Source organism: Aspergillus caelatus (assembly GCF_009193585.1).
Source record: "Aspergillus caelatus strain CBS 763.97 unplaced genomic scaffold BDV27scaffold_75, whole genome shotgun sequence".
NCBI classification, from domain to species: domain Eukaryota; kingdom Fungi; phylum Ascomycota; class Eurotiomycetes; order Eurotiales; family Aspergillaceae; genus Aspergillus; species Aspergillus caelatus.
This window is the reverse complement of record NW_022475338.1, coordinates 97,218-122,162: the sequence shown is the minus strand read 5'-3', so window position 1 is coordinate 122,162 and position 24,945 is coordinate 97,218. Positions and strand designations below refer to the sequence as shown.

The following is a 24,945-nucleotide window of genomic DNA, read 5'->3' as shown; positions in this document are numbered from 1 at the left end:
TAATAGTCAACTCAGACCATCACAGTCTCGAGGTTCGAAGTTATGGATTGTTTCAGGCCAACGTACTTTCAAACAATTCGTTGCTCTGATATTGAATGGGTCTTAACAGGCAGTATGAGTCTTAAACTAACCACCATAGTTTGATATCACGTGAACAAATAGAGTTGGCATGGCATTTCTTTAGTCATCCGGTCACGGGCCGATGTTGATTACCTTTAGTAGAGATGCCCATAGAGGACCCCCATTCAGGTTGTCTTGAACTGTATAGTATTGCCTCTATGAGAATATTAATAGTGTTTCCAAATGACCTCTTTATATATATAAGGCTTCAGAATCTGTCTATAACCTCCGTAGCAGTAGCTGTGTTTAAATAAACGGTAAGTAGATACATATACACCTAAGGACATAAGGCAGCGCCAGGCATCAAAAGGCGCTAAGCCGCGGACGGTAAGCGAAATCCCACAAACGGGAGCCCTAAAGGCGGAGAGAGTCTCTGCGCCTTCTGCTTCAGTTCAGGGTAACCTCACTCGCCAACTCATCGTCAACCGTCTCCCAGTTGCGACAAATCCGACAAGATGGCCAGTATGTGGTGATCCCCCGGTTCTCCAACTGAATGAATATGGAGATTTTGATCCTGGATTATTTCCCGAAATGACGGGATCTTTGGACTTCATCATTCGGAATCGCTGACGTCTTCCCTTTGACAGAGTCTAAGAACGCGTCTCAGCACCACAACAGCCAGAAGGCTCACCGTAACGGGTGCGTACCATTCGATCCTTATCCCTCATGAAACACGACTTCTTTCGACCGGAGTGGGATGGCCGCGATGTGTTGTATTGTTGGGTGTGGTGGGCGGTTTATTTCGACGGCGAACTCGGGATGATCGAGATCAGATCCAGCAATGCAACATGTTCAGCCAATACCCCCTCCGATAATGGACACTACGGAATGAAACGATAAGGAGCAGGCCACTGACATACTTGACTCGCAACAGTATCAAGAAGCCTAAGACTCACCGTTACCCCTCCCTCAAGGGTGTTGACCCCAAGTTCCGCCGCAACCACCGTCACGCTCTTCACGGTACCATGAAGGCTCTGGTACGTTGACAAATCTCCCCTCCCAACACCATCGAACTGCGACCTGTCTCCAAACACAATGATAAAAATAAACAATAAAATAAAAGAGAGGATCGACTAACAACTGCTACAGAAGGAGCGCAAGGAGGGCAAGCGTGAGATCGCATAAATCAACTTAATTTAGAAATGAATTAAAAATGGGAGCGCATTGAGTTGGTGTTTCACACGTGCCATGATCCCAGGCGTCCTGTCGGATAGACCCTCTGGCTGGTTCCGCGCAACGGTTGCTAAATAAGACAATATGATTCGATTCCACGACACGGGCCTGACACTTGTTTCCGTTCTTCCTGTGTGTTTTGGTCAGTAGGTTGTGCAATTCTGCAGCCCCCCTGATGATGGGCTTTCAATGTTCGTATGAACAGGCATATGTGTGTACAGCTTCGTGCTTATCTTAATGCGCGCTTGCTGAAGGATTTTTTCAACGTGCCGAGAGAAGATTCCATGCCCTCCAATTACCAAACACCCTCTCCCTTTTACTTCTGTGGCGAGAGGGTGCATGGACGGAGGGCTACATTCGTAGATCAGAATAGCAATCACTCCATATATATTCTATCAATTCATTCTTATGTTGTCATAAGTGTTTTATCCCCCTTATCTGATCCCAAATGACGTTGACCGGGACCGTCAGATATGATAGACAACCTTGATATCTCCACGCAAACTCAAGTAGGAGTAACCAATACAATCAAGCCTTCCAAACAATCAACCTCTTATCAAACCCTCCACTAACCAACCACTCCTCCCTAACAACCTCCCCATCCCTCAAAGCATCCACCCAACCGGCCCAAATCGTCCGAATCTTAGACCCAACCACATGTCCCTCCTTCAACACAGTAACGACCTTTCCAGTCCTCGCCTCCACCCCCCGAATCACCCCATCATCTCCATTAACCCAAACCCCCGAACCATCCGGTCTCCAGACAACCTGCGGCGTCGAATACGCGGTCTGCGGCGCAAACGTATTCGCCTGGATCACAATGGCAGCATCCTCGCGATTCTGAAGTGACAGCGCCGCAAAAGCCTGCGTAGCCTGTGTCTCCGGCTGCGGGCCGGACGCACTAGCATCCAAGCTATCCGTAGATGGGAACAGAAGCCGCACAATGATGACCTTCATATGCGGTAAGGTCGAGGTAGCGACAGCCAAGAGGCCCGGGTCATGGGGACTGAGGGCGAGACAGGACGGGGAGAAAGCGATCCAGGCGTTGGAATGGGGAGCCAGGTTCTGTTTGCCGAGGAGGGTGCATTCGTATGGTGTGGATGATGGGCCCTGCTGTAGCTGTAGCTGTTGCTGTTGCTGTTGTTGTTGGACCCGGTAATAGTACAGATGGGTTGAGTCGCGCCGGGAGACGAGTAGAAGTAGTTCCTTTGTATCGGGGTGTTGGACGAAGAGCAATGACTCCGGGTTCGAGGCAAGAGTGATGCATGCGATGGGCTCGCCGATGGCTACGGAGTCTGAGTCTGAGTCTGAGTCTGGGATATCTAGACGGTAGAGATGGATCTTGGAGTCCCAGCCGGCTGTGGCTACCCATATAGGTCTTTGGGGGGAGTCGTTGTCGTCGTCTTCTTCGAATGCGACTACTTTGACGGCGTATTTGGCGTGGTCTTTTCTTTTGTCGAGGATCTCGGCGTTCCTTTGTAAGAGGAGCTGGCCTGACATGTTGGTTAGACAGACGTATTCTCCATTCCGGATAGAGACGTATGAAAGGATTGGGGACTCGGAGAGTCCGGGGAGTGAGCTGAAGATGGCATTGTCGGCTTCTGTCTTGAAGAGATGGAGTTGTTTGTCTGCGCCTGTGGCTATGAGACGAGATGAGGTGGTGTCTTGGTTGTCCTCATTGCTGTTTGAGTGTCTCCATGGATCGACGGAGCAGGCGAGGATGTTTGATGATGTTGGTGTCTCTATGATCTTGGGGTTGGAAGGTGCTGTTTGCCTTGTTAGCTAGGCTTTTATTTGACTAGGTATTGAGAAAATATATATATATATATGTATTTATGTAACGAAAAAAACAAAGTAACTCACCAGGAACACTCCATTCATCATTTTCGTCTTCACCGTACCGTTCAAATCCCAGAGTCTGGTCAAAGGCTTTCTTCTCCTCGAGTACGCTCTCGATCGTCCAATTGGTTCCCTCTTGGTTGTCTGTTACTTGCCCCGCGTCGGCGGGCAATCCTGCTTCACGGATGAATGAATTAAGAGTCTCGGCGTAGTTGTTGGTTCGTAAAAAGCGGGCTACCAGAATACTCGCCAACGGGGGGCTTTGGGAAGTTGGTGGCATTTCGGCTTATTTTTCCTGAGGTTAAAGTTAAGGTGTAGTTGGAAAGTCATGATAAACACCGGGATCGATAACCATAGCTTTATCTTATGAGGTTCGGATCATATCATTCCGTATGTACGGTACATTGAGTTTTCAAGAATCTAGCCAATCTATAATACATGTTCGTAAAAAAACCGAGTATGCAGAATTTTAGATATGAAGACGCCGCAGAAAATGATAAAAGAAAGTAAAAAGAGAAGAGGAAAGTAAATGGTATCACAAATTGGATGGCGTCATTAGACACGTTTTCTATCTGGTTTTCAAAGGCCCCCCCTTATTCCCGATTATATTGAATGAGTGTAGATTCACGTTTCTCGCCGATGTGCAATCTCTAATATGCTTTTTCAGCTGAACATATCCTCCGCCCTCCGGCGTGGGCCTCCCCGTCCCTCTATCTTATCCGAGAACAGCTCCTTGCCAGCGTTGGATTTGTACTTAGAGGGGAAGAGCTCGCGAACAGATGCGCCTCGTCCTTTAATTGAGAGACCATTTGCCGCGCCACGAATCGAGAAGCCTTGGTCTGGGTCAGCTGCTCCACGGATATTGACGCCGCTCTCCTCCGAGTCTGGGAAAAGCTCAACGTTTTTGTTCCGTCGTTGATCCCGAGAACCATCCACAAGAGGGACTGAGATTCTCTTCGAGAACAGGTCTGCCGTCTCATCTGCAGCATCAATGGCATCCGACCGACGATGATTGCTGTGCTTGCTAGGGAATAGCTCCTTCTTGAGATAACTGGTCGCTGGTTTATTCGGGAATAGCTCTCGCGAGTTGGCATCGGCATCGGCGCCGGAGGATTTTGAGGACGGAAAGAGTTCCTTCCCTTTATTCCGGCGATCGATCTGAGGCGATCTCTCACGGAAGTGTCTGCGCGAGTCGCGACGGTCATGCTCTGAATACCCGCTCTCCATCAACGTATCTCGACCCGGAGAAGCACTGCGATTCTGAAGGCGCCCGGAAGGACGTCCTTCATCCGATGGGAACAGTTCCCGGTCCCGGTCCCGCCGCCGGCCTCGCTCATCGCGACCTCTTCCTGTCTCGGGATAATCCGTGCTAGCTGCCCCCGAATCGTCATACATATTAGCGCTAATAAGTTCATCTCCGTCACGATCCCTCCGTCGCCGCAGTTCCCGGCCGTCGAAACGTCTCCGCCTGTAATCCCCTTCGTCTCCGCCACCTTGACGTCGTCTATCGTCAAATTCACGTCGCAGGCGCTCGCGAGGATCGTGTTCAGGGTGCATAAGGTAGAAACGACTGGCTTCATGGGCGCGAGGCTTCTTGCGATCGGTCTTCACAGCCGATCTCACCTGGAGTACGGAATCAGGGTGGGAAGAGAGGAGCTTAGCGGATCGGAGTCGCAGCGCCGGTAACTCAGACGTGTCTTCCTCTTCACTAGCTTGCGTAAAAGCCGACAAAGCCTGGAGACCGATTTCAGGCGACGAGTAGATGAGATTTGCCGATGTGTCATCGATCCATTCGACCCGGGAAGGCGCTTCGAGGGTGAAGTGCTCGGTCGCAAATTGTTTGATGTTATCCGTCGTCAATTCGTCGACGCCTCTGACATGTACTTTCTCGTACTGGGCTTCTGAGCTTTGGGGATCTACGGCTCCATCCAGAACTGTTCCGCCCATTGGGTCCTGAGTCGCGCGACGAGGGTTAGATGAGGCACGGTGGGCAATTTGGATGCATTAATACTCACAGTTTCGATCATTTCGGCTTCCGGCAATGGACCAAGGTCCAGGTCCATGTCGATATCCATTGACGCATCCATGGCGTGGTCACCGTTGGAGGCGGGAGGCTGTTGTACGCCGGCGACCTCCATTGCGGGGGAGGGTCACTTGCGGATCAAAAGGAATGTTTTAGATACGGTAAGAAAGATGTGTAGCAGGCAAAGATGTAATCCAAGAAAAATTTTGCCAATAATAAAGCGAGGAAGGAGGGGGATATGAGAAAGATAAGAAACAATCGCGAACTGAAGCTTTGGAAGTGTCGGCGATGAGCAGAAGTCACTGGGCTCACCGCTCGGAGGCGGCGACGGACTTCATTTTAGTTGGTACCTACAAATCTCTCATAATCATTCATTGGTTTTAAATGTATGATAAATTGATAAGTTCAAATAAGGTTTGATTCCACTATTCTTCAGTCGAATTTACTTTCTGCTCCGATACATTTCGTTCAATCTTTGCTACTACTATTGTCTACAACACCTTCCGCAGAACCCGTCTTCAGTGCATTCGCATCATGCGCGTTGACTTGATGCGTAGCAAACTTCCTGGCGGGCACCTTCTGATGAAACATCACGTCCAGCTCGTCATAAGTCCTGCCTCTGCATTCTGGCAGTCGGAAGAACGCCCAGATAGTGGTCACCGCTGCGGTCGCTGCCCAGACGAACGCCGTCTTACCCTTCAGATTAGCCTCAGTAGGATTGATCAGATAAGGTTCGACGACTTGAGCAACGATATTGGTGATATTGTAGACGTTCCGTGATAGGCAAACTGATTTCGCCCTCAAATGAATGGACGACGTCTCAGAGATAATAGTGTAGGTAACAGGACCCAGCGTGACGGAATAGGTGAAGAGCCATACCAAACACAAAGCAGCTTGACCCCATTTCGCGCTGCTGGACTCCGATGCCGCAGCAGTGGTGCCGATGATCAACAAGAAGCCGGTCAAACAGGCAACGCCAGTCACGTATAGTTGCCGTCGACCAAACCGGGTCAGCAAGAACCACGAGATGATAGTCCCGACAAAGGATATCGCTGTACCCCCTACCGTGATTTGGTAGGCATTTTCGGTGTTAATTCCCGCCTGGACGAAGAAGTAGGTGGGCGTGTAGGCAAAGGCCGAGCCCGACAGGACTTGACCGGCGAAGCTCATACAGACAACTTCGGTGCGGCGCCGGTCGATGCCTCGGAAACAGTCAAGATAGCTAGATCCGGACTCCAACTTTGACTCGAGCTCAAGGGTATGCATGATTTGAGCTAGGGTTCTCTGGTGTGATTCGCGTCCTCTGGTGTCGAGTCGGGCAAGAGATTTATAGGCATCGTCCACACGATTGTTTCGTACTAACCACCATGGGGACTCTGGCGCAAACATAATAAGAAGGAAGAGAGGAACAGGCCAGATCCACTGTAGAGCATAGGCAATACGGTAAGACCAGTCGCTTTCGATCTTAAGCAAGCCGTAAAGGGCACCGGAGGCGATAAATTGACCCATGGCCCAGCAGAGATTCACGTAGCAAGTCAAATATCCACGGAGAGCAAGTGGACATACTTCTGAGGCGTAGGCTGGCGATGATGTCGCAAAAATGCCCCAAGTGAGCCCGCACAGGATTTGTCCGACGAGCAGCACAGGCGCCGACGGGGCGAAGAAGAGAATGAAAATGAACCAGTTCATAAAGAAAAGGGCCACCAGAAGGACTCTCTTGTATCCGAATCTTGTAGACAAGTAGCCGTTCATGAAGCCGCCAATCACGATACCGACATTGGCACCATTGCTGAGACCTGCCTGCCAGGGTCCTGAGACTATGTAGTCTCCTTGCTCTGGACGGTATGATCCGAATTTTTGTTGGAATGCAGGGTATGTGAAGAACTGATAGATGAGGGCTATTGCACCGTTACGAAAGCTCCAGCAACTCAATGAAATGGCAGTATATATGATAATGCTCACCAACATCATATCCTTCCATAATGATCGACAACGAGATAGCGGCAGACCACAAGACGGCTTTATAGTTGTGCCTCAGGGCTTCCCACACGGTAGCTTCATGCTCATCCGTAGAGGCCTGTAGGGCGTCCTTGGTTGGAGCCGTAGTTTCTACGGTATGCTCTATGTGAGCAGTATGCTCCTTGGGAACGTCTTCGTCAATTTTCATCTGGAAAAGTGTAACTCCCACGAGAATCTCTGAGAGAAGTATTTGAACGGTGCATTCCAGCCACGAGGAAACATGACGTATTTATAGCTCTGAAGACTGCCGTGAGAGGCAATTCATCCACAAGCAAACACATCATTGTCCTGCATTCTAACTTTAAAGCAGTAGCTAAGACACCGGACTTTGTCCGTTATCTGGGGTAAATGAAATGCACCCCGCAGGGTTGACAAGGTTCCCCCATGGGGTACAAGGTACTGCATATGTAGTGGGAATTAAATGCTTTAACCCATTGGGCTTTCATTCAACCGAGGATCCTGGACGCAGTTTCTATCTGATTGCTTGAATACGGAGAGCCTGTCAGTCATCGGAGTGCAAGCTGCGTAAGCTCGGCCTGGATGAGCGTGGCGTGGGGGTAGACTTCAATGAAACGCTTGTATTGGACAGGAGTATGGCATCGTCTGGATCAAGACCACTGCCAAGCTTAGAGAGCATCGTGTGATATACAACCAGACTGGAGAACCAGACGTTCTAGATCCCAATCGGGATATATCTGGGGATATCATGGATGGATCCATGGAGTAGAGTACCGGACGTCATCATGTAAATGCGGGGGGAGAAACCGAGAGATCGGAGCCTCCACATCTTTATCTCACAGGTAAATCACCGCTTTGCTCCACATGAAGGCCGTTGGTGATATTCTCTTGAGCCTTGAGGGGTCGTACGAGACGCGGCGGACTTTAGGCTATAGTCTCATCGTGCCAATCCGAAGAGAGCTCGACCGCCCGGTTAATATGGATAAGTAGTTGAACAATGAAATCCCCCACCACCACCGGAGTTCCTCCGCAGGGGAACTACCAATTGTCGTTATATACCGACGGTTGGAACGCCGGCGTAGTCGCATTGCTGCATGTGTTGCAGGGGGACATGTTGTTGCGTTGGCAGGGTTGAGTCCCCACGAAGGGGACGCCAGTCACTCTGATCATTTAATGGCCCCGTATCCCCCCAAACGTAAAGATTGAATTCTCTTCTACTTCAGATAGCATTATTTTGTTCTTAACGCCCCTTGAGCCAGTTGAGCCCATTATAATACGGCTACCAGCCTCAGTTTCTCCACCATGCTCTATGCTGAAGACGACAAGCTCATCTTTCGCTTCGATGACCATCTTCTTTGGATTCAGTCATGGGGCGAGAACGCATTCAGAGTGAGGGCTACGAAACTCTCATCAATGCCCACCGAAGACTGGGCGTTGTCCACAAAACCCGGCGCAAGTAAGCCCGTCATCGAGACACCGGAAGGCAAAGAAGCAAGCATCTCCAACGGCAAAATCAAAGCTGTCGTCTCCCAGCGCGGCAAGATCATCATTTATGACTCCAAGGGAAATAAACTCTTGGAGGAATATGCCCGCCATCGTCGTGATCCCAAAGACCCGAAATGCAGCGCCTTGGAGGTCGAAGCCCGCGAACTGCGAGGAATCCTAGGGGGCGATTTCCGCCTCACCATGCGCTTCGAGTCCCTCGATCCCAAGGAAAAGATCTTCGGGATGGGTCAATATCAACAGCCATCCTTGAACCTCAAAGGTGCTGATGTCGAATTGGCTCATCGAAATTCCCAAGCCAGCGTCCCCTTTGCGATCTCGTCCCTCGGATATGGCTTCCTGTGGAATAACCCTGGTATTGGACGCGCTGTTTTTGGAACGAATACGATGAGTTTCGAGGCACATTCCACAAAGGCACTGGACTACTGGGTCGTCACAGGTGACACACCGGCAGAGATTGAGGAGGCGTATGCTAAGGTGACTGGCTATGTTCCGATGATGCCTGAGTATGGCTTAGGGTTCTGGCAATGCAAGCTCCGGTACTGGAACCAGGAGCAACTGCTTAATGTGGCGAGGGAATATAAACGGCGACAGGTACCACTGGACCTGATCGTCATTGACTTTTTCCACTGGAAACATCAAGGCGACTGGAGCTTTGATCCTGAATTCTGGCCCGATCCTGGTGGGTTGTCCTTCACGACATCATGAATAGATAAACACTTAACTGACATTGACTTCAAACAATAGATGCTATGATCAAAGAACTCAAGGAACTAAACGTGGAACTAATGGTGTCCATCTGGCCTACCGTCGAGACTACATCCGTGAACTACCAAGAGATGCTCGAGCGAGGCCTCCTCATCCGGCACGATCGCGGCCTACGAATCGCCATGCAGTGCGACGGCGACATCACGCATTTCGACGCCACCAACCCCGAAGCCCAGAAGTTCATCTGGCAAACCGCAAAGAAGAACTACTACGACAAGGGCATCAAGGTCTTCTGGCTAGACGAAGCAGAGCCCGAATACAGCATCTACGATTTCGATATATATCGCTACCACGCCGGCCCCAACATGCAAATCGGAAACATCTTCCCCAAAGAGTACGCACGGGCATTCTACGAAGGCATGGAGGCCGAGGGTCAAAAGAACATCGTGAATCTTCTCCGTTGTGCCTGGGCCGGCAGCCAAAAATATGGTGCCCTTGTATGGAGCGGCGACATTGCATCCTCCTGGAGCTCGTTCCGCAATCAACTGGCTGCCGGACTGAACATGGGATTAGCTGGGATCCCTTGGTGGACTACGGATATCGGCGGTTTCCATGGAGGTAATCCTGATGATCCTGCTTTCAGGGAGCTTTTCACTCGGTGGTTCCAATGGGGGACATTCTGCCCTGTGATGCGTCTGCATGGTGACCGCGAACCGAAGCCGGAGGGACAGCCTACTGCGTCGGGATCTGACAATGAGGTTTGGTCCTATGGAGAGGAGATCTATGAGATTTGCAAGAAGTACATTGGCATTCGTGAAGAGCTCAGAGACTATACTAGGAGCTTGATGAAAGAAGCCCATGAGAAGGGCTCCCCGGTGATCCGGACTTTGTTCTATGAGTTCCCAGAGGACAAGACCGCATGGGATATCGAGACAGAGTACATGTATGGCTCTAAGTATCTTATAGTACCGGTACTTGAAGCGGGACAGCGGAAGATAGCGGCCTATCTGCCAGCAGGGGCTTCATGGAAATTATGGGGTGAAGACAAGGTCTACGAGGGAGGCAACACGGTCGAGGTTGCCTGTCCGATTGAGACAATGCCTGTTTTTGTCAGGGCGTAGGGGATTGGCACGAGCGTATAGTATTTTCTTGTCAAGTACCAATGATAGTGATGTTCCTTTTTTTTTTTTTTACCTGTATTTGTCCTGCGCATTTTCTTGTTCGGTCAAACAATCTAGGAAACCTGGTTAGAGGTAGAATGCTATCCAGAAAATGCATCTGATCACATTCATGCAAGGGAAATGGAAACATATTTGGAATCAACTGCTAATTGATTTCACGATCTCGACCCTTGGACTTGGGAAAACCGAGGTTTCGTCAAGAACTGTCCAAGTGTAGGAGTAATTCTGTCATGGTGACTGCCGCAGAAACCTGATTTGATGTATGCGTTATGCATGATAGAATCACAAACAATAATTCGATTCTATCGAAAGTGTATTTTTTCACCGAATCCACAGTATGTGTTCTACGCCACTTAGCATTAGCAAATGTGACTCCAATGAAGCCCTCTCAACCGAATCCAGAAGGTGGCTGGAGAACCTGGCCATTGTAAGTACATGCTTTTGCTTTGGATGGCTCATTTTTCTTTTCTTTTTCTTAACAGAAAAGTTGGAAGTCTGTGATTCAATTATGAGGAAGCTATGACCTCATCCTGTCCTTCTTAATGAGCACTAAGAGTTGGGGATTGTGATGTATCTGAGCATGCCAAAGGCGTTACGCAGCACGTGTGCCTACGTCGGTCATATCAGGCTCATTTTCGGCAACAGTATGCCAATGGTAGTTGTTCACCTCACGGCACAGGCGGAAAGATGAGGGGAAAGATGAGGAGTTAGTGGAGCAGGCTAGGTAATGTTTTGTGTTAGGTAGAGAATCCTGGCCGGCACCCACTTGCCGGTCACGAAATTGCAAGTACGATGCATCGCAGGGTCTGCGACACAGTCCCTCCTCCCCATTCTTGGGCTTTCTCTTCTATTTTTCCCATTCTTAACTTTGCGGCGAAGTTGGAAGCGAGCCATTGGCAAGTCCCAACAAGCTCATGCCTAATATTAGAACCCGTAGTTGTATCACGGCATTCAGCGGGTGTTAACCCGAGACACCGGCCTCTAGTAGTGCGACAGATAAACGACACATTCTTCCCAGATTGAGTACTGATTTGGCAATTCTCGGTAAGACAGCCAACCTAGGAGCGGGACCGGGAGGTGACTGTGAAGCAGTTCAAACCAGCATGGGGCCCGTGGATCACGATCGATACCGCTTATTGCCCAGCGGGAAGGGGATATGGGGCATGCTTTCCAGCTTATGGACGGGATGGCCATGCGCTTAACCTGTGCACTGGGACCCAAGGCTGAAAAACTGGGTCTGGAAGGGATGGCGCCTGCCGATAGAGTTTCGACAGCCGGGTAGATACCGTGCACACAGCCCGCATTGCTCATAGCCGAGCCCATAGTGAACTGACTAGGCGATCACTAAGTTATACTAGTAGATCGCTAGTCCTTCAGTATTTCTAATATCATGGACCGCTTCCATGAAAAGATTTGGGCAGCGGTACTTTTTTTTTTTTTTTTTTTCTCCGTCACAGTGAAATCATGGCCGAGATGAAGATTTTTCTAACTATTACCGGATATCTGACCAGAACACTGACCATGCAGCAATCAGTAAGCTTTTGCCCGATGATGAAAGTTCACTCTGTAAGGACTAGTTGCTCACCTAGTCTCGAAGTGTACAAGCAACAGTGAACCCACGAGATGTTGCTGGAAGGATTCGTGGTGAGGGGGCCCGCTAAGCATTTCCCTGCTTACGTCTCGAGTCATGCTTGGTCTAATCTTCCCCTCTGTGATAGTGAACGGCAAATGATTATGCTTTCGGGGATATGATGTGTAGTACGTAATGATAGCCATACTCTCAAGTATCGGAGATGTATGAGTGAAAGCTTCCTGGATTGACGGTAGATGGTAAGTGGAAGAGTAACTTAAGGTGATGGACAAAGAAAAAAAATGATCAATACAACTACGCTTGCTTGACCAAAAAAGGCAAGGGGTTGTCACGGGCTCTCATCATCATCGGGCCGCTGCTGTTTCATACCCACTAACCATTTTTTGAGAGATCTAAATTCAGGATTATTTATGGTTACATTCACTTCATGAGACTTCAATGGCTGGAAAGCTATCGGAACGATCAGCCAGTTAAGGCCCCCAAGATCAAGGCGAGGTAGCAGTGTGCAGCACACGAACAGGCCAAGTAAGGAAAGGATGTACTGACGGCCTCTTATTGATGAATCTCGTTCATGGAAAGAAAGTTTGAGTTGCTCTTGTCAATTACTGGATCTTGTTTCCCAGCCATACGGATATGCGACTCATGCAAGGAAAATCCATGACCACGAGGATGCAAGCGGGGGCAAAGATGTCGCGCGTACACGAACCACTCCTTATTTGACGTTGACTGGATTGATTGTCCAGTCACATTGCCTCCAAATGCTCCTTGAACGCTTTGAGCTGACGACCTATCTACTTGGATATGGAGGAAAATGCCGCAGATGGCGAGAATATGCCCACCCAGTGGATGTGCGGTGGCGCTAATCTGACAATACCTACGCCATCAAGATCACAGAGCCATTCCGACAAGGAGAGTCGATTGGTATACTTTGCCGTCTGCAGACAGACAAGATATACCAGCGAGTACGGTATCGGTTAGTCACTATATTTCTGACAATTTCGCCGTAATACAGTGAAGGTCGCTGGACGTTACAAGCCTGTCTTGTTTTGTAAATCTTGAGTATATTGTCACTTCCTTTTTAGGGAGGTTTTTATCCAGTAATGCTCTGACAGAGTGCATTGACTGCTAACTTTCGAATTGTTATCTGTCAGACCGTTTCACTAGAGCCCGAAAGGACCTGCAACCCCTCTTCACATCGCAGACTTGCATTTTTCCTGTGGGACTCTTTGCACTGATAGTCTCTGAGCAAAGTCAAATCATCTGGTCTCATGTCCCGCGACCTTCCCCACACGCTGGTCCTGTCGTCAAAGTGTCTGCATTGGTGGGCCATCTGACAAAACTACTCCGACCGTAATGAGACAACTACCAGCACGCTCACATTCACCGATGGCTCGCTAGGACAAAGAATAGAACACTATAGGTAAAGATTCTAGCGGATCAGTGGATACCGCGTATGAACGGGAGTCCAAGATATCCCTCATTTGATGATGTGCAACGGCTTTTTTAGCCATACGCGCGAGTTGAAAATCCGATGCTTAGCTCTGTAGCATCCCGGTGTTTCTCGACGCCACTACGTTTCTACCAGGATCATGTTTCATTCTAGGATCACGGCCTAGTTTGTATGGGGATATCCCAGGTGGCGGGGGGGGGGGAGGGTTGTCAAACAAGATGTTCGAGATGCCGTCTTTTTTTCATTCACCATCGCATCCCTGTAGAAGCCAAACACCGGACCCGCAAATCAATTGGGTACAATGGAGAGACGGATGGCTTTCCACTCCTCCCGGGCAAAAAGTCACCCGTTCTGCTTGAAAGAATCGGTACGAGGTGGCTTTAACATCTTTGAATCTACGTAGTTGTTCTTCGTATAGAGGTGGGACTGATGAAGAGAATCCCGACTTCATGGATCTGGAACCTAGGGAACGTTTGAACCTTGCCGTGGCTTCGGGTAATGACAAAGGGCATCTTAAGGACTGCGCGATATCTACTACTCTTTCGAGGTTGGGTGACTTCTCCATTAGGTAATTTACAGGCCATATACCACTAGATTAGGAATGTGGCGTCACAATGATGCCGCTTCTTCTTTGGCAGTTGGGGAGGGCAATGAGGAAGAAGAACAAAACGTATACTATAGGATTCTCTAGACCTCACGTTGGGCACCAGCAATCGACTCTTTTGATTTGATTTTATTTCTACAGGGTACTGGATATATAACTACCCCGATTAGGAAAGAGACTAAAATCAAATTAAGTGAAGACATGGTACAGGAATTCATAGGCGTAGGATTTATTGAACCGCTATCGAGTCGTAGTTCAACCTGGCAAAAAGAACTGTCATGTTTGAATATGTTATGCATAAATTGGCTATATACAAATCCGGACATACATAGTCGTTGTCCGAATCCCTGAGTTAGGTTTAGGGCTAGGGAACCAACAAGTGACAAGTCCGTGGGAACAAAAATGAACTCCTAGTTGAGTTAGAGGCTGAATGGAAACTAAACCAGAACGGGAGATTCGTCTCAGACCGGGCACTTGGGCGAATCGGGAACCACATGGTCCCCGACACTTCTCTCACTCATAAAGCCCGAGGGAAAAAGAAATAATAAAAAAAAAAAAAGAGAGAGACAGAGAGAGGACGCCGGCCCAACAGAGCGGAGCCCACCTCCCTCTTCGTATTTTCTGACAGGACAAGCCAACACTTCCCCCCCTTCTAGGTAAGTATGGAGCAATCTTAGGTCGTAAACACACACACTCCCCTCCCTCCAAGGTACCTTCAACGTCATTTATGGTCCCAAGGATCCAGAACCATTGTTCTTTGGCTCGAGGGAGTTTACGAGGCACATACAACAACGCTAAGTCAACCAAAATTAGATTCTGGTACTTATCTACTATCTCGATTAGTACATCTCATGGGAAAGGTTCACCGTTTTACGGGTATGAGTTAAAAAAGGTCGATTATTCTGACAAGAAACGATGGACCCAAGATTTTGGTATATTTTCTTTACCTACTATTCTTTCTACACAACGTTTTTTTGGTTTTTAAACTATCAAAGGGAAATCTTAATTTTCCTAATTTTTACCTGTCACTCGAGGTTATCTTGATTAGACCTTTGTCTTTCGGATTTGATATAAACACACACACACACACACATATATATATATATATATTACCATTGTTCTGTGTATGGAAACCATGATTCCTGCAGGACATACGGTCACCGTATTGATGTATTTATTTCTGTATGTATGGAATTATTGGTATCTTATGCAGCCCTGTATCCGGTCTGTTACAAGCTGCCGATCATTCTTCTCAGTACCTACTGTATGGATGGATGACAGCTCCGTTGTCACTTTGTTGCTCTAGAACATGCCATCTCGACTCCTACTAGATTGAGACAGGATCCAGAAGCGATTACCTTGTCCAACAAATAGTAGTAGATCCATTGACGCAATCCTTTGGCGCCCAAGAATTAATATGGAGTGCACACAGCGACGCTATACATGTCCTTGGCATTTAATTAGTTTTTTTTTTTTTCTTCTTTTCCCCTCTGATCCGTACAAACAAGTCAAACTGCGCTCCGAGGGGTGCTCGGGCCTCTTGAGGTTCGCAGAGTAGGAGGCCCGACAGTCAGGAAACAGCTGCGGATGCGAGAGAGCCGTTCGCTCCACTCTAAACCACTCCCCCTCCCCATACAGGGTATCCTGCATCGGGAATCCTGGTTCATTTACTTTTTGGGGGTTACACAGCATTGAACAACCTGCGTAAAAGGGATATACTTTACTTAAGGGTCCTCATCCATGTCAAACCCCAAACGTGTCCTGAAACGTGCTGATGGACGCTTGGTGTGATACATGTAATTATTTTTGGCCTACATCGAAGAGAGCATCAGATCATGCTTTCTTTGATCTGGATCGTTACCCTCATGCACATGGACAGAGAAGATTAATAGAAGAAAAAAAAACCATCTCGAAACTTCGTAAGCCCGGAAGTTTGGTACGGCTAGTGGTGATGCCCCAGGCATCCAATCCAAAGTCGCCTATGTGTGCTGTATCACGGCATTTTAGGCAATTGACAGGGCCGATCGCCCTGTCCTGCAGGATGTTAATGAACTAGAATGAGAAAACTCAAATACGTGCCGGACTTTTGATTGGTACCGGCTAGAGGGTACCATTTGGTGACCATTCGGGTCCAAAACTCTAACAGTCAGCGCGTGTAGCGTATCGCATTGTCGAGGTTCCGACTCCACTACTAAGCGCTTTCCGATCAATCAATAGTCCAATATAAGTTTTCGGGTCAGCCGTTGATCGGGTATTGTGACCTGTCTGCTTTGATGATCGAACCAGGCCGTATTATTCTTCCTGTGTTCTTTCCCCTTTCTCTGGAATTCTCCTGACATGGATGCATCCAGCAGGCTTGAGTAATATTTAGGTTGACCCGGAAGATCTAACGTGTATAGATACGTAAGAAGTATAGAATGGATCTGTGTGTAGTTCTTTGTTTGCTGCGTACCACGAGGGTGGATCGCAAGGACCCATCCACATGGCAAGTCAATGACCGCCCACAGACGTGACTGGCGTTACCACATTGGCTCCCTCGCCAGAAGATCGTCTGGCTCCTAGAAGATACTAAGCACAACGAGAGGAGGCCGAGGGGTCCCCGAAGAACCCCATGGACATCATCGGTGCTAGACTGGACTAGTTCCACTGCCTCAAACAGTAAACGAAGCTCAGGGCGAGATTTCACATCAACAAACGTCAGGGAAAAGCGGTTACCCCACTATTTGCCACGAACTGGGTCCTTTTGGGGGTGAGGGGAGCATAGTACAGTATGTTAGTCCAACGACCAGCTCGGAAATGGATAGTACTACTCCAGTAGTAATATCTCGATCGAGAATATGTAATCTAGTGGCGAGGATTATTTCTTGTCAAGCGAAATTTGATGTGTGACGGTTGATCATTGTTTATCGACGGTTGTTCTTCACAACTTACCAGTCACCTGGATTACTTTTGTTTCAACTTTACCAGAATAGGAAGCTCCTTTATTGTTGGTAGTTGTCTGGATGATCCATGTGAGCACATGGGATGCTCTCCCAAAAAAAAGGGAATTAAAGCCTCTTCGGATCTCAACAAAGAGAAATATCCCGCCTATCTTTACCCAAAAAGGTACGGGATCCACCCGCCCCAGAATGACAAATACCTTAAATATGCTGACCAATGGCCAGGCAGATCGAGGCTCACGTCATGCGGTCGATGCACCCTAATTAGTCGTACGCTTGGATGAGGGATCGACCGTACCGGTTAAATTCGTTATGATATTTGACTGATCACTGCATCATCTGTCCTCCGTACATGAAGAATATTAAAAATTAATTTAACTGAGGAGGGTTATTTTTGGAAAAAATAAAGAATTAAATCCAAAATTGTATGCGGTATTACAGTTCAATGATATTCCCGCTCGTGGTATCTGCCATGCGTCGCGGGCCTTGTCATATTGATTGTCATGTAATTTATGGTTGCTATGGTGCATATAGTGTGACAGCTTTGACAGGATAAGTTATCCACTACGCTGCATGCCTCCAACTCTAGGGATGTGATGGACTCCTGCCGCTTTGCATGACAGCGCTTCCCTCAAAGTCAATCCGACTGTATTTTGCTAGTTTGCAGAGAGACTCGGCACCATCGACATGTTACTTATCATCGCAGGGAAGCGAGCCTTCCATTCCACATGGTCGATCGCTTTACATCCTGATCACTTCCTTGCCGAAGCTTAATACTCCCATTCCACTGTCCTGGAACTCAGTCCTCATCGAGGTCATCCAGATCGGCCAATCAGTCTTGTCTGTCTAATTAATCGGAGAAAAAATCGCCGATGGCCATTACTCGATCTGTGATATAGGTATATGTGGATAGGGGAGGAACGATAGTGCTCTATAGTTCAGTATAATTGCTTTTTCCATCGTGATTTTTTCTTTTGCTGCCCTCCCCACTGTGAACACCAACACAGCGGCACCGTCCCTGCACGCAGGATCCTCGATTCATGGCTAAAAGTCGGGGTCAACCCAATCAGAGGAACCGGAGTTACGGCTCAATGCCATTCTTTTAAATGGTCCATTCAGTACCTATCCATTTGCGGATGTTCCCGACTTCCCCGTCCCCCTCTTAACCATCTTCAGCCGGTTCGTTCGAGCGCAGTTGCATGATGATGCATGGACTAGCAGATGGAGGGTCAACAGCCAAACGGAGCATTGCACGGTGGAAGGTGAATGGAAGGTGAAATGGGGACGGCAAGAAGGGTGCCCATGAGATCTGTCAATCTTCGTCCTGCATCGGCGGCACAGAGGTGAGCCGAGTTTGGACCCAGTCTCCAGTATCCTGTATCCGGTTGACGGTGCAGCGAACGTGAGTCAGGAACATGAACTGAAGAAGATGGTTGGACACTGTCACCCCTCTTGCCTTCGTTATCAGGTACTTTTGTTCATGTTCCTGCTGCTCTTTGAGTTTGGCGGGATCATGACTATTTTGTAATTGCATGAAGATGATCATACCTGTAAACTCAGTAATCTCTCCGAATGAAACCCTTTTCGGTTCTCTTCTCTTCCAAGTAATACCAATCTATAAATGACAATGGCCAAGAACAGATTCTTCAAGGTTTCAATACGCCTCATGGACTTGAACAATGGCTGTGTTGTTTTACAGGAGCTGAACATTAGGGCTGGATGACCTCACAGATTTCCTAATTGGGAGGGCGATCCAGATGACTAAGCCTAGGGAGGTAAGTTCCAGTAATGGAAAGTGTTCGGTAACTTGCGAAGCCACTGGCACCGAGGCAAAGGTTCCCTCCGTTCGAGATTCACGATCTCCACGATGATCTTAACCATGTTGAGTAAAGCGAAGTCTAATGATTCCAAATTGTTAGAATTAGACGCACTGCACCAATCATGGCCCCCACACAAACGGTTCATGTTGTAGTAAGTAGTAAGTACTAAGTAAACGGCCCACGGGGAGTGGAGTGATAAGTGAACATGGCTGGCTGAGGATTTGGATCGGGTGGTGTTTTCTCATCCTTCGTCACCCTTTTTATTGGATTTGATTTGTTTTCTGCTTTCCTTGACTCTTGCCTAATTTGTTAATCATAATTAAAGAAAATGGAATTAATACCTGTCAATAATGCCTTGTCCTTTCCCACTCCCACCCCCCCCCATTGCCGGTCAACTAGTACTAGCTACCAGGCCAAGGTCGGCACCTCTTGAAACAGACTAAGAGCGATGCACTATCAATGCACGAAAGGATCTGTCTGCCATGACTGGGCAGGGATACTGCCCGTCAACAGTGGGTCCCCGAAGTCGCCGTTTCTCGTTGGGAAGGCACTGCTGTTGCCCGGAGCTATGGCCATGAAGCTTTTGTCTGCCTTGATCGCGACATGATACCAATTCGACCACACTAGCTTAACACTAACCCAATCTGTTGGTATAATTTTCATCAACGACAATTTCGACAGACCCAGATCGATTATTTTTGATTCGCACTTACCATATTACACTGTAGTCTTAATATTGTTAGTATCAGTTTTTAATATTGTCAGAATTGTATTATTATTATTATTATTTTCTTCACGGAGTTGGTTCTCCTTTTTCCACCTACGAAGTACACACTTACCCCCCTTTTATTTTTTATTTTTAATTTTTTTTTTGGCTTTTTAAGATGCAAGAATATGTAATCCTGACCATAAGAAAGAGGGAAGAGAAAAAAAGAAAAAAAAAAAAAGCCCCGCTCACCCAACACACCGGACTTTTCCTCATTTGCTTACCACAGACCGTTTCTGCCGCTCCCGTTCTCCTGTCAGGGCCCTGAACCTAGACGAGCATAGGCCAACCTCATATTCAAGGTGTCGAGAGTGGATCGGCCATGAGTGTACTCAGTACACTAGCCCACGGAGATGATCGGACCTTAATTTTTTGTTCCTTTTTTCCCTTTTGCCTCCCACACAGTCTAATTAATGATTGATACCGTGGGGTCTTCCTCGCACTCACTTGTCGTTCCTATACTCCGGCCCCATTAAAATTAAATGGTTTTCTTTTTTATTGAGTCGTGACTGACTCAGGAACGACCGTTCTCTGCTATCTCGACGACACTTTCCCCTGAACATGGTCTCCACTGCATATACGAGCGGATGGACTAATGTGATAAAAATAAAAGAATAGGTTAGTAGAATGGAGGCTGATTATTTACTAACCCGGAAACTACGTCTGTTCGTCCTACAGATACTACATTGATTTCTCCTAAAAGTTCCTAGACGTTAAGGCCGATATAGCGGCGTCGGAGTTAAATCTCCATAGGCCTAGTACTTGGGATGGCGTACATACATATGTATAATAATTATAGAGAAGGAGATCGTGACCAGGGTGAGCCTTGCGAGGAGGAATGATTAACAAAGTCTTTCCGCACCCCCTGGACGGTCTCATGTCGCTGTCTCTCATACAATGAATGACTCGCGATGTCTGCTTGGTGTACACCTAAAAAGCAATTAGGAAATAAAAAGCGAAGTAGACGCATATTCATGTTTCACACACAAGTCATTAGTACTACAAGGGTCCCTGTTGCAACACCAGTCCTGTGGTAGAGTCTGTTACTATAGCATATAGTGGCAAATCTCTCCCCCACGATCCGGAAATTCCCCTGCGCTTCAGAACTTTGTTTTTTTTTTTTTCTTTCTTTCTTTTTTCTTTTTTCTTTTTCTTTTTCTTTTTCTTTTTTTTTATTTTTTTTTAAGAATAATAAAATTATATTAATTTGAGGGAAGTCGTGCATGGGTGTGCTTCAAAATTATTACCCTGTCAAATTCATAGGCTAAAGATGGGTCTTACCCAAAGAAGATACTGCAAAGAATGTTTAGCCTGTCTTTTCATTTTCCCCACTCGAGTATCTTCTGTCATTACGTTGACACCTTCCAGGAGTACTATCCAGGTATGTCGGGTACTCCGTACGGAGTATTGTAAGTATATCTGTATGTACATACCGGGCTCCATATTTAGATAAACGATGTACATCTGGTTTACGTATGTACAATATATCTCTAAGCGAACATAATTAGAGAACCTTGTGGAGGCGAACCATCCTGTGCCTCTAGGGATAACACCTGGAGCCCCTTTGTAGCAAGGTAGCAATTGATGAACTCGAGTACGGAGTAGACAGTGACAAAACCTGCTTTCAAGTCAGGTATGAGTGCGTGTACCAAGTAGAAGTCGGAAGTTACCTAAGATACAAACATTACATACAGAAGTGCTCGTGACGAGTGTGACAATACATTGGTGGTAACGAAATCTGCGGGAAGGGGAAAAATAAAACAAAAATAAAATAAAATCATATTATTTTTTAAAAAAAATAAAATAATCACCCCCCAAAAAAATAATTTTTGATTTTTAATTTAATTTTTCTATTTTATTTTATTATTTTATACCTCCGACAACTGTCAGCTCTCCGAGATCTTGGATCAGATCTTCTCCTATAGCGTGCTCTAAGTGTGGAGCAGTAGTCCATTTTTCTCTGACCCGTCTCCCTGGTCATTGTACCTATTCTCTGATTATTGCTATAAAACTGATCATACCTCATCCCTCCTCGTACTTGTCCATCACTTCAAAATTCCCCGTCTCTTCCCCTTACTCTTCTAGAGATATATCTACCACCTGGACCGTCGTACCTTTCGAACCTTAACTTCTTTCAATCCATCCATCCATCCATCCATTCACCAAAGCAATCTTTTCCAGGATCTAGGTACCTGGTTACCCTTTCCCCCAACACACATATATAAGCACTTGTGGGATTTAATCTCTAGTGCACTAAGTCGACCACCCCCCACCATCGGTAAGCACTCAACCTCCCTTATTATATTAACTGTCAACCTTCCCCGCCCTGTGCCCTTCTTTTAATTACTGGCACTCCTGCATCTTTATTACTTTACTTTTCACTACTTCGGATCAACTCGTATTCTTCTACTACTTATACCCATCTAACCGACTGTCACAGGAAACAAAGTGACAAAGTGAAAGACGATCTCTTCAACGCATCAAAGACTTTATCTATAATGGCACCTACTCATCGCCGTGGACCTTGGGTCCCTGAAGAGGATCAATTGCTACTTCAGTTGGTTCGGGAACAAGGTCCCAACAACTGGGTGCGCATTTCGCAGCACATGCACTACCGGTCTCCCAAGCAATGCCGGGAACGATTCCACCAGAATCTTAAGCCATCTTTGAACCGCGAGCCTATCTCCGCGGATGAGGGTCTGATGATTGAGCGGATGGTGAACGAAATGGGCAAGCGGTGGGCCGAAATTGCCCGACGACTCGGCAATCGCAGCGACAACGCAGTGAAGAACTGGTGGAATGGCAGTATGAACCGCAAGAGGAGAGGGCTCCCCACCTCGAGTACCACGCACATCTCACGCACTTTCAATGGTCGAATTGAAGCCCCATATGCACGCGCCTCCGTGTCTTTGAGCAGCCCAACCAGCCGGTCTCGCTTTACTTCTATCTCGACCGATAGACCTCTTACTTCCTGGTCGAGGCGGGACTCCACCTCGACCACTTCCCTTGACGCCCCTCGCCAACTGACGCCTATCTACACACTCCCCGCGCTCAACCGCCCAGTCGAGACGCCTTTGACCTCGCCTGCTTACTCGGACGCTTCTCATACTCCCTCCCTGGAGCCACCATCCATGGTCTCAGACCATAATTCAGTTTCCTCCGCATCCCCTAGGACCATCGCATCGCCACAGCTCCTGCCATTTCCCGTGGACACCCGCCAACAATACGGCGACTTCCGCAAGCAGAGCTCATTGGATGAGGTCTACATGTGGTCAACCCCGAAGAAGTCCGACACTTTTGCCGATCTGCCCTTCAAACCCAGATGGGTCTCGGACAACCAGCCTTGGAACCAGCACTCAACCTCGTTGTCGCAGACCTGGCTTGTTGCCCCCGAAGAGTCTCAACCAGAGGCACCTAAAGCCGAATCCCCACGTGATTCGCGCATGGGCCTCAGCAACCTGCTGAACTAATGACGATTCTTCGCCTTGGAATGATCGCACGACATCTTTCGCATACTTTATTGCCTTAATTTGCTTCATTCTGGATGATATCCTGGAAGCGTTTATGTATATGCTTGACCGACCCCTTGTCACTCTTTTGACCATTTGGTTTCAATTTTCATTTTTCATTTTTCATTTATTTTTATTTTTTTTGTTTTTGCATTTCCTTTGTATCTATATCATGTACATTTTGCTGGATGATTTTCATATATATCCACGGCGGGTCACGTGGTAATCATGGTGCCTCTTTGAATTGGTACAAAAGCATGTTCGGAGAATTGTTGAGTTTCTACGGTCATCGTTGGGTGGATGACTACTTTGGATGGTTTAGAGAAAAGACGGGAGTGACGGATGATCTGTTTTTTTCTGCATGTGTACAGGTCTGTGTTTTTGGATACTCGGTTGGGATCCACTATGTGTGTGCTTGGACTTTAATAATACCCCTGGCTGTTGTTGAATGTTGATTACAATGAAACTTATGATGCTTTTGATTTTTTGTGTATGATATCGAGTCTTAATTCATATTTTCCACTCTGGATCTCCTAGTTCTTACCGTTCATTCTTGGATAGGCATGATACTAGTCAGTTGGTATCCCCACTGCCGACACACTTCAGCTGAACTCTCCCTTTTTGTGGCTGGCTGTCATCGGCATTTGTCTGCGACTGAACCTCACGAGGAGGACGCAAGGGGGTTGCCACCGGCTGAGTGATATCCGAAGGCGAGTTGAGAAAGGAGAGAAAACGTGATACCACTTCTACGCAAAAAAAAAAATAAAAATAAATAAATAAATAATAATACTAATAAGTAAGTTTATTAGGTGTGAGACAGGAGATCCTCGAAAAGAAGAAGAAAAAAAAAAAAAAAGAAACAAAAAGCAAGGGAAACCACCCCCCTCCCCCCACCACCACTATATTTTGCATGCATACCACGCTTGGTTGGGAAGTTGGGATCGATAGATCGATTTCCAATTCAGCTGACGAGTTGTCCTCCATCCACCACGGATCCTTCAAGGCATGGTCCAAATGAATGGATAGGAAGCCAGTATGGTTCATGCAAATCGCGACTCAGCCCAGGGCGCTTGGATGCTCTCAATGGTTCACCATGCAAACTTTGACGTGCAGTAGGTTCCCATAATTCTGTTGGAACTTGGAACTTGGTAGGTAAGGTTCCTGTTGCCCAAAAGTTTAACCCGGGACGATTGGACTGGGCTTGAGCGTTGGCAATGCGGTTTCCCCGTTCCCCGTTCCGGACATCCATTGCTTCTTCCCTTGAGTCTCCTCCCTGTGCATAATTGCCAACGGTCTCAGGAGGATCGACCTTCTACACGTCTGTCGAAGCTGCAGGCTTTGTCCTAGAACCCGACTACGTGGTGGTTGTATCCACTGGGTATATGGGTATGCATGTACATACGTATTGGTCATGTTCATACTGTACTATCTCTCACGACTGGACCTTGCCGTTCGCCTTTTGACATCCTTACTGGACTGGGATCTACAAACATTGGGCCACAAAACGCAAGAGACCAGATCTTAGGAAAAAAGCAAACAAGGACCAAAAGAAAAAAAAAAAAAGAAAAGCAACGCTGGCACCAGCCACTCTTGTGCGTGTGCCACACTGATCACCTCACTATCTCACTCTAGTTCTTTGGTCTCGACGGGGCTGTGCGAATAGTAATCGAAGGATGGCCTCAATAGTCGTCGAGCCTCCCTGTCCGACTCGCCACAGTGCTGCAGAGGAATCGGTGGGAAAG

The 24,945-nt window shown here is 47.5% G+C and overlaps 8 protein-coding genes across 8 annotated transcripts; 5 read left to right on the top strand and 3 right to left on the bottom strand.

The window, feature by feature from the left end:
* The first annotated feature begins 528 nt into the window (after positions 1 to 528).
* Positions 529 to 1,710, top strand: BDV27DRAFT_127445 (60S ribosomal protein eL29). Its single transcript, XM_032066765.1, has 4 exons — positions 529 to 582; positions 708 to 759; positions 995 to 1,097; positions 1,210 to 1,710. The coding sequence occupies exons 1-4, from the start codon at positions 576 to 578 to the stop codon at positions 1,243 to 1,245; spliced, it is 198 nt and encodes a 65-aa protein (XP_031928204.1). The 5' UTR covers positions 529 to 575; the 3' UTR covers positions 1,246 to 1,710.
* A 5-nt stretch (positions 1,711 to 1,715) lies between these two features.
* Positions 1,716 to 3,416, bottom strand: BDV27DRAFT_127442 (uncharacterized protein). Its single transcript, XM_032066764.1, has 2 exons — positions 3,157 to 3,416; positions 1,716 to 3,059 (listed from the first exon to the last, which is right to left on the bottom strand). The coding sequence occupies exons 1-2, from the start codon at positions 3,410 to 3,412 to the stop codon at positions 1,822 to 1,824; spliced, it is 1,494 nt and encodes a 497-aa protein (XP_031928203.1). The 5' UTR covers positions 3,413 to 3,416; the 3' UTR covers positions 1,716 to 1,821.
* Positions 3,417 to 3,519: 103 nt separating this feature from the next.
* BDV27DRAFT_107566 (NCBP3 domain-containing protein) lies at positions 3,520 to 5,426 on the bottom strand. The gene is made up of 2 exons (XM_032064445.1): positions 5,148 to 5,426; positions 3,520 to 5,085 (listed from the first exon to the last, which is right to left on the bottom strand). The coding sequence occupies exons 1-2, from the start codon at positions 5,268 to 5,270 to the stop codon at positions 3,796 to 3,798; spliced, it is 1,413 nt and encodes a 470-aa protein (XP_031928202.1). The 5' UTR covers positions 5,271 to 5,426; the 3' UTR covers positions 3,520 to 3,795.
* Positions 5,427 to 5,623: 197 nt separating this feature from the next.
* On the bottom strand, positions 5,624 to 7,322 carry BDV27DRAFT_157225 (general substrate transporter; the record flags this gene model as incomplete). Its single annotated transcript, XM_032072464.1, has 2 exons — positions 5,624 to 7,053; positions 7,118 to 7,322. The coding sequence occupies 2 exons, from the start codon at positions 7,320 to 7,322 to the stop codon at positions 5,624 to 5,626; spliced, it is 1,635 nt and encodes a 544-aa protein (XP_031928201.1).
* Positions 7,323 to 8,386: 1,064 nt separating this feature from the next.
* BDV27DRAFT_171842 (putative glycosyl hydrolase) lies at positions 8,387 to 10,464 on the top strand (the record flags this gene model as incomplete). Its single annotated transcript, XM_032075707.1, has 2 exons — positions 8,387 to 9,317; positions 9,383 to 10,464. Exons 1-2 carry the CDS (start codon positions 8,435 to 8,437, stop codon positions 10,462 to 10,464), a joined length of 1,965 nt encoding a protein of 654 aa, XP_031928200.1. The 5' UTR covers positions 8,387 to 8,434.
* A 1,524-nt stretch (positions 10,465 to 11,988) lies between these two features.
* BDV27DRAFT_144731 (uncharacterized protein) lies at positions 11,989 to 13,539 on the top strand (the record flags this gene model as incomplete). Its single annotated transcript, XM_032070295.1, has 5 exons — positions 11,989 to 12,057; positions 12,352 to 12,354; positions 13,198 to 13,201; positions 13,267 to 13,436; positions 13,474 to 13,539. The coding sequence occupies 5 exons, from the start codon at positions 11,989 to 11,991 to the stop codon at positions 13,537 to 13,539; spliced, it is 312 nt and encodes a 103-aa protein (XP_031928199.1).
* Positions 13,540 to 21,926: 8,387 nt separating this feature from the next.
* On the top strand, positions 21,927 to 23,278 carry flbD (putative MYB family conidiophore development protein FlbD). The gene is made up of 2 exons (XM_032064443.1): positions 21,927 to 21,972; positions 22,135 to 23,278. The coding sequence occupies exon 2, from the start codon at positions 22,193 to 22,195 to the stop codon at positions 23,162 to 23,164; it is 972 nt and encodes a 323-aa protein (XP_031928198.1). The 5' UTR covers positions 21,927 to 21,972; positions 22,135 to 22,192; the 3' UTR covers positions 23,165 to 23,278.
* Positions 23,279 to 23,732, top strand: BDV27DRAFT_107547 (uncharacterized protein). Its single transcript, XM_032064444.1, has one exon. The coding sequence runs from the start codon at positions 23,392 to 23,394 to the stop codon at positions 23,656 to 23,658; it is 267 nt and encodes an 88-aa protein (XP_031928197.1). The 5' UTR covers positions 23,279 to 23,391; the 3' UTR covers positions 23,659 to 23,732.
* Positions 23,733 to 24,945: the final 1,213 nt, after the last annotated feature.

Bases quoted from the DNA above. Each gene is read 5' to 3' on its own strand.
- BDV27DRAFT_127445 (XM_032066765.1), top strand. The intron at 760-994 runs GTGCGTACCATT...GACTCGCAACAG, and splicing joins CAGAAGGCTCACCGTAACGG to TATCAAGAAGCCTAAGACTC. The intron at 1,098-1,209 runs GTACGTTGACAA...CAACTGCTACAG, and splicing joins ACGGTACCATGAAGGCTCTG to AAGGAGCGCAAGGAGGGCAA.
- BDV27DRAFT_127442 (XM_032066764.1), bottom strand. From the start codon at position 3,412: ATGCCACCAACTTCCCAAAGCCCCCCGTTGGCGAGTATTCTGGTAGCC. The intron at 3,060-3,156 runs GTGAGTTACTTT...CAAGGCAAACAG, and splicing joins TGATGAATGGAGTGTTCCTG to CACCTTCCAACCCCAAGATC.
- BDV27DRAFT_107547 (XM_032064444.1), top strand. From the start codon at position 23,392: ATGATTTTCATATATATCCACGGCGGGTCACGTGGTAATCATGGTGCC.
- BDV27DRAFT_107566 (XM_032064445.1), bottom strand. From the start codon at position 5,270: ATGGAGGTCGCCGGCGTACAACAGCCTCCCGCCTCCAACGGTGACCAC. The intron at 5,086-5,147 runs GTGAGTATTAAT...CGCGCGACTCAG, and splicing joins AAGCCGAAATGATCGAAACT to GACCCAATGGGCGGAACAGT.
- flbD (XM_032064443.1), top strand. From the start codon at position 22,193: ATGGCACCTACTCATCGCCGTGGACCTTGGGTCCCTGAAGAGGATCAA.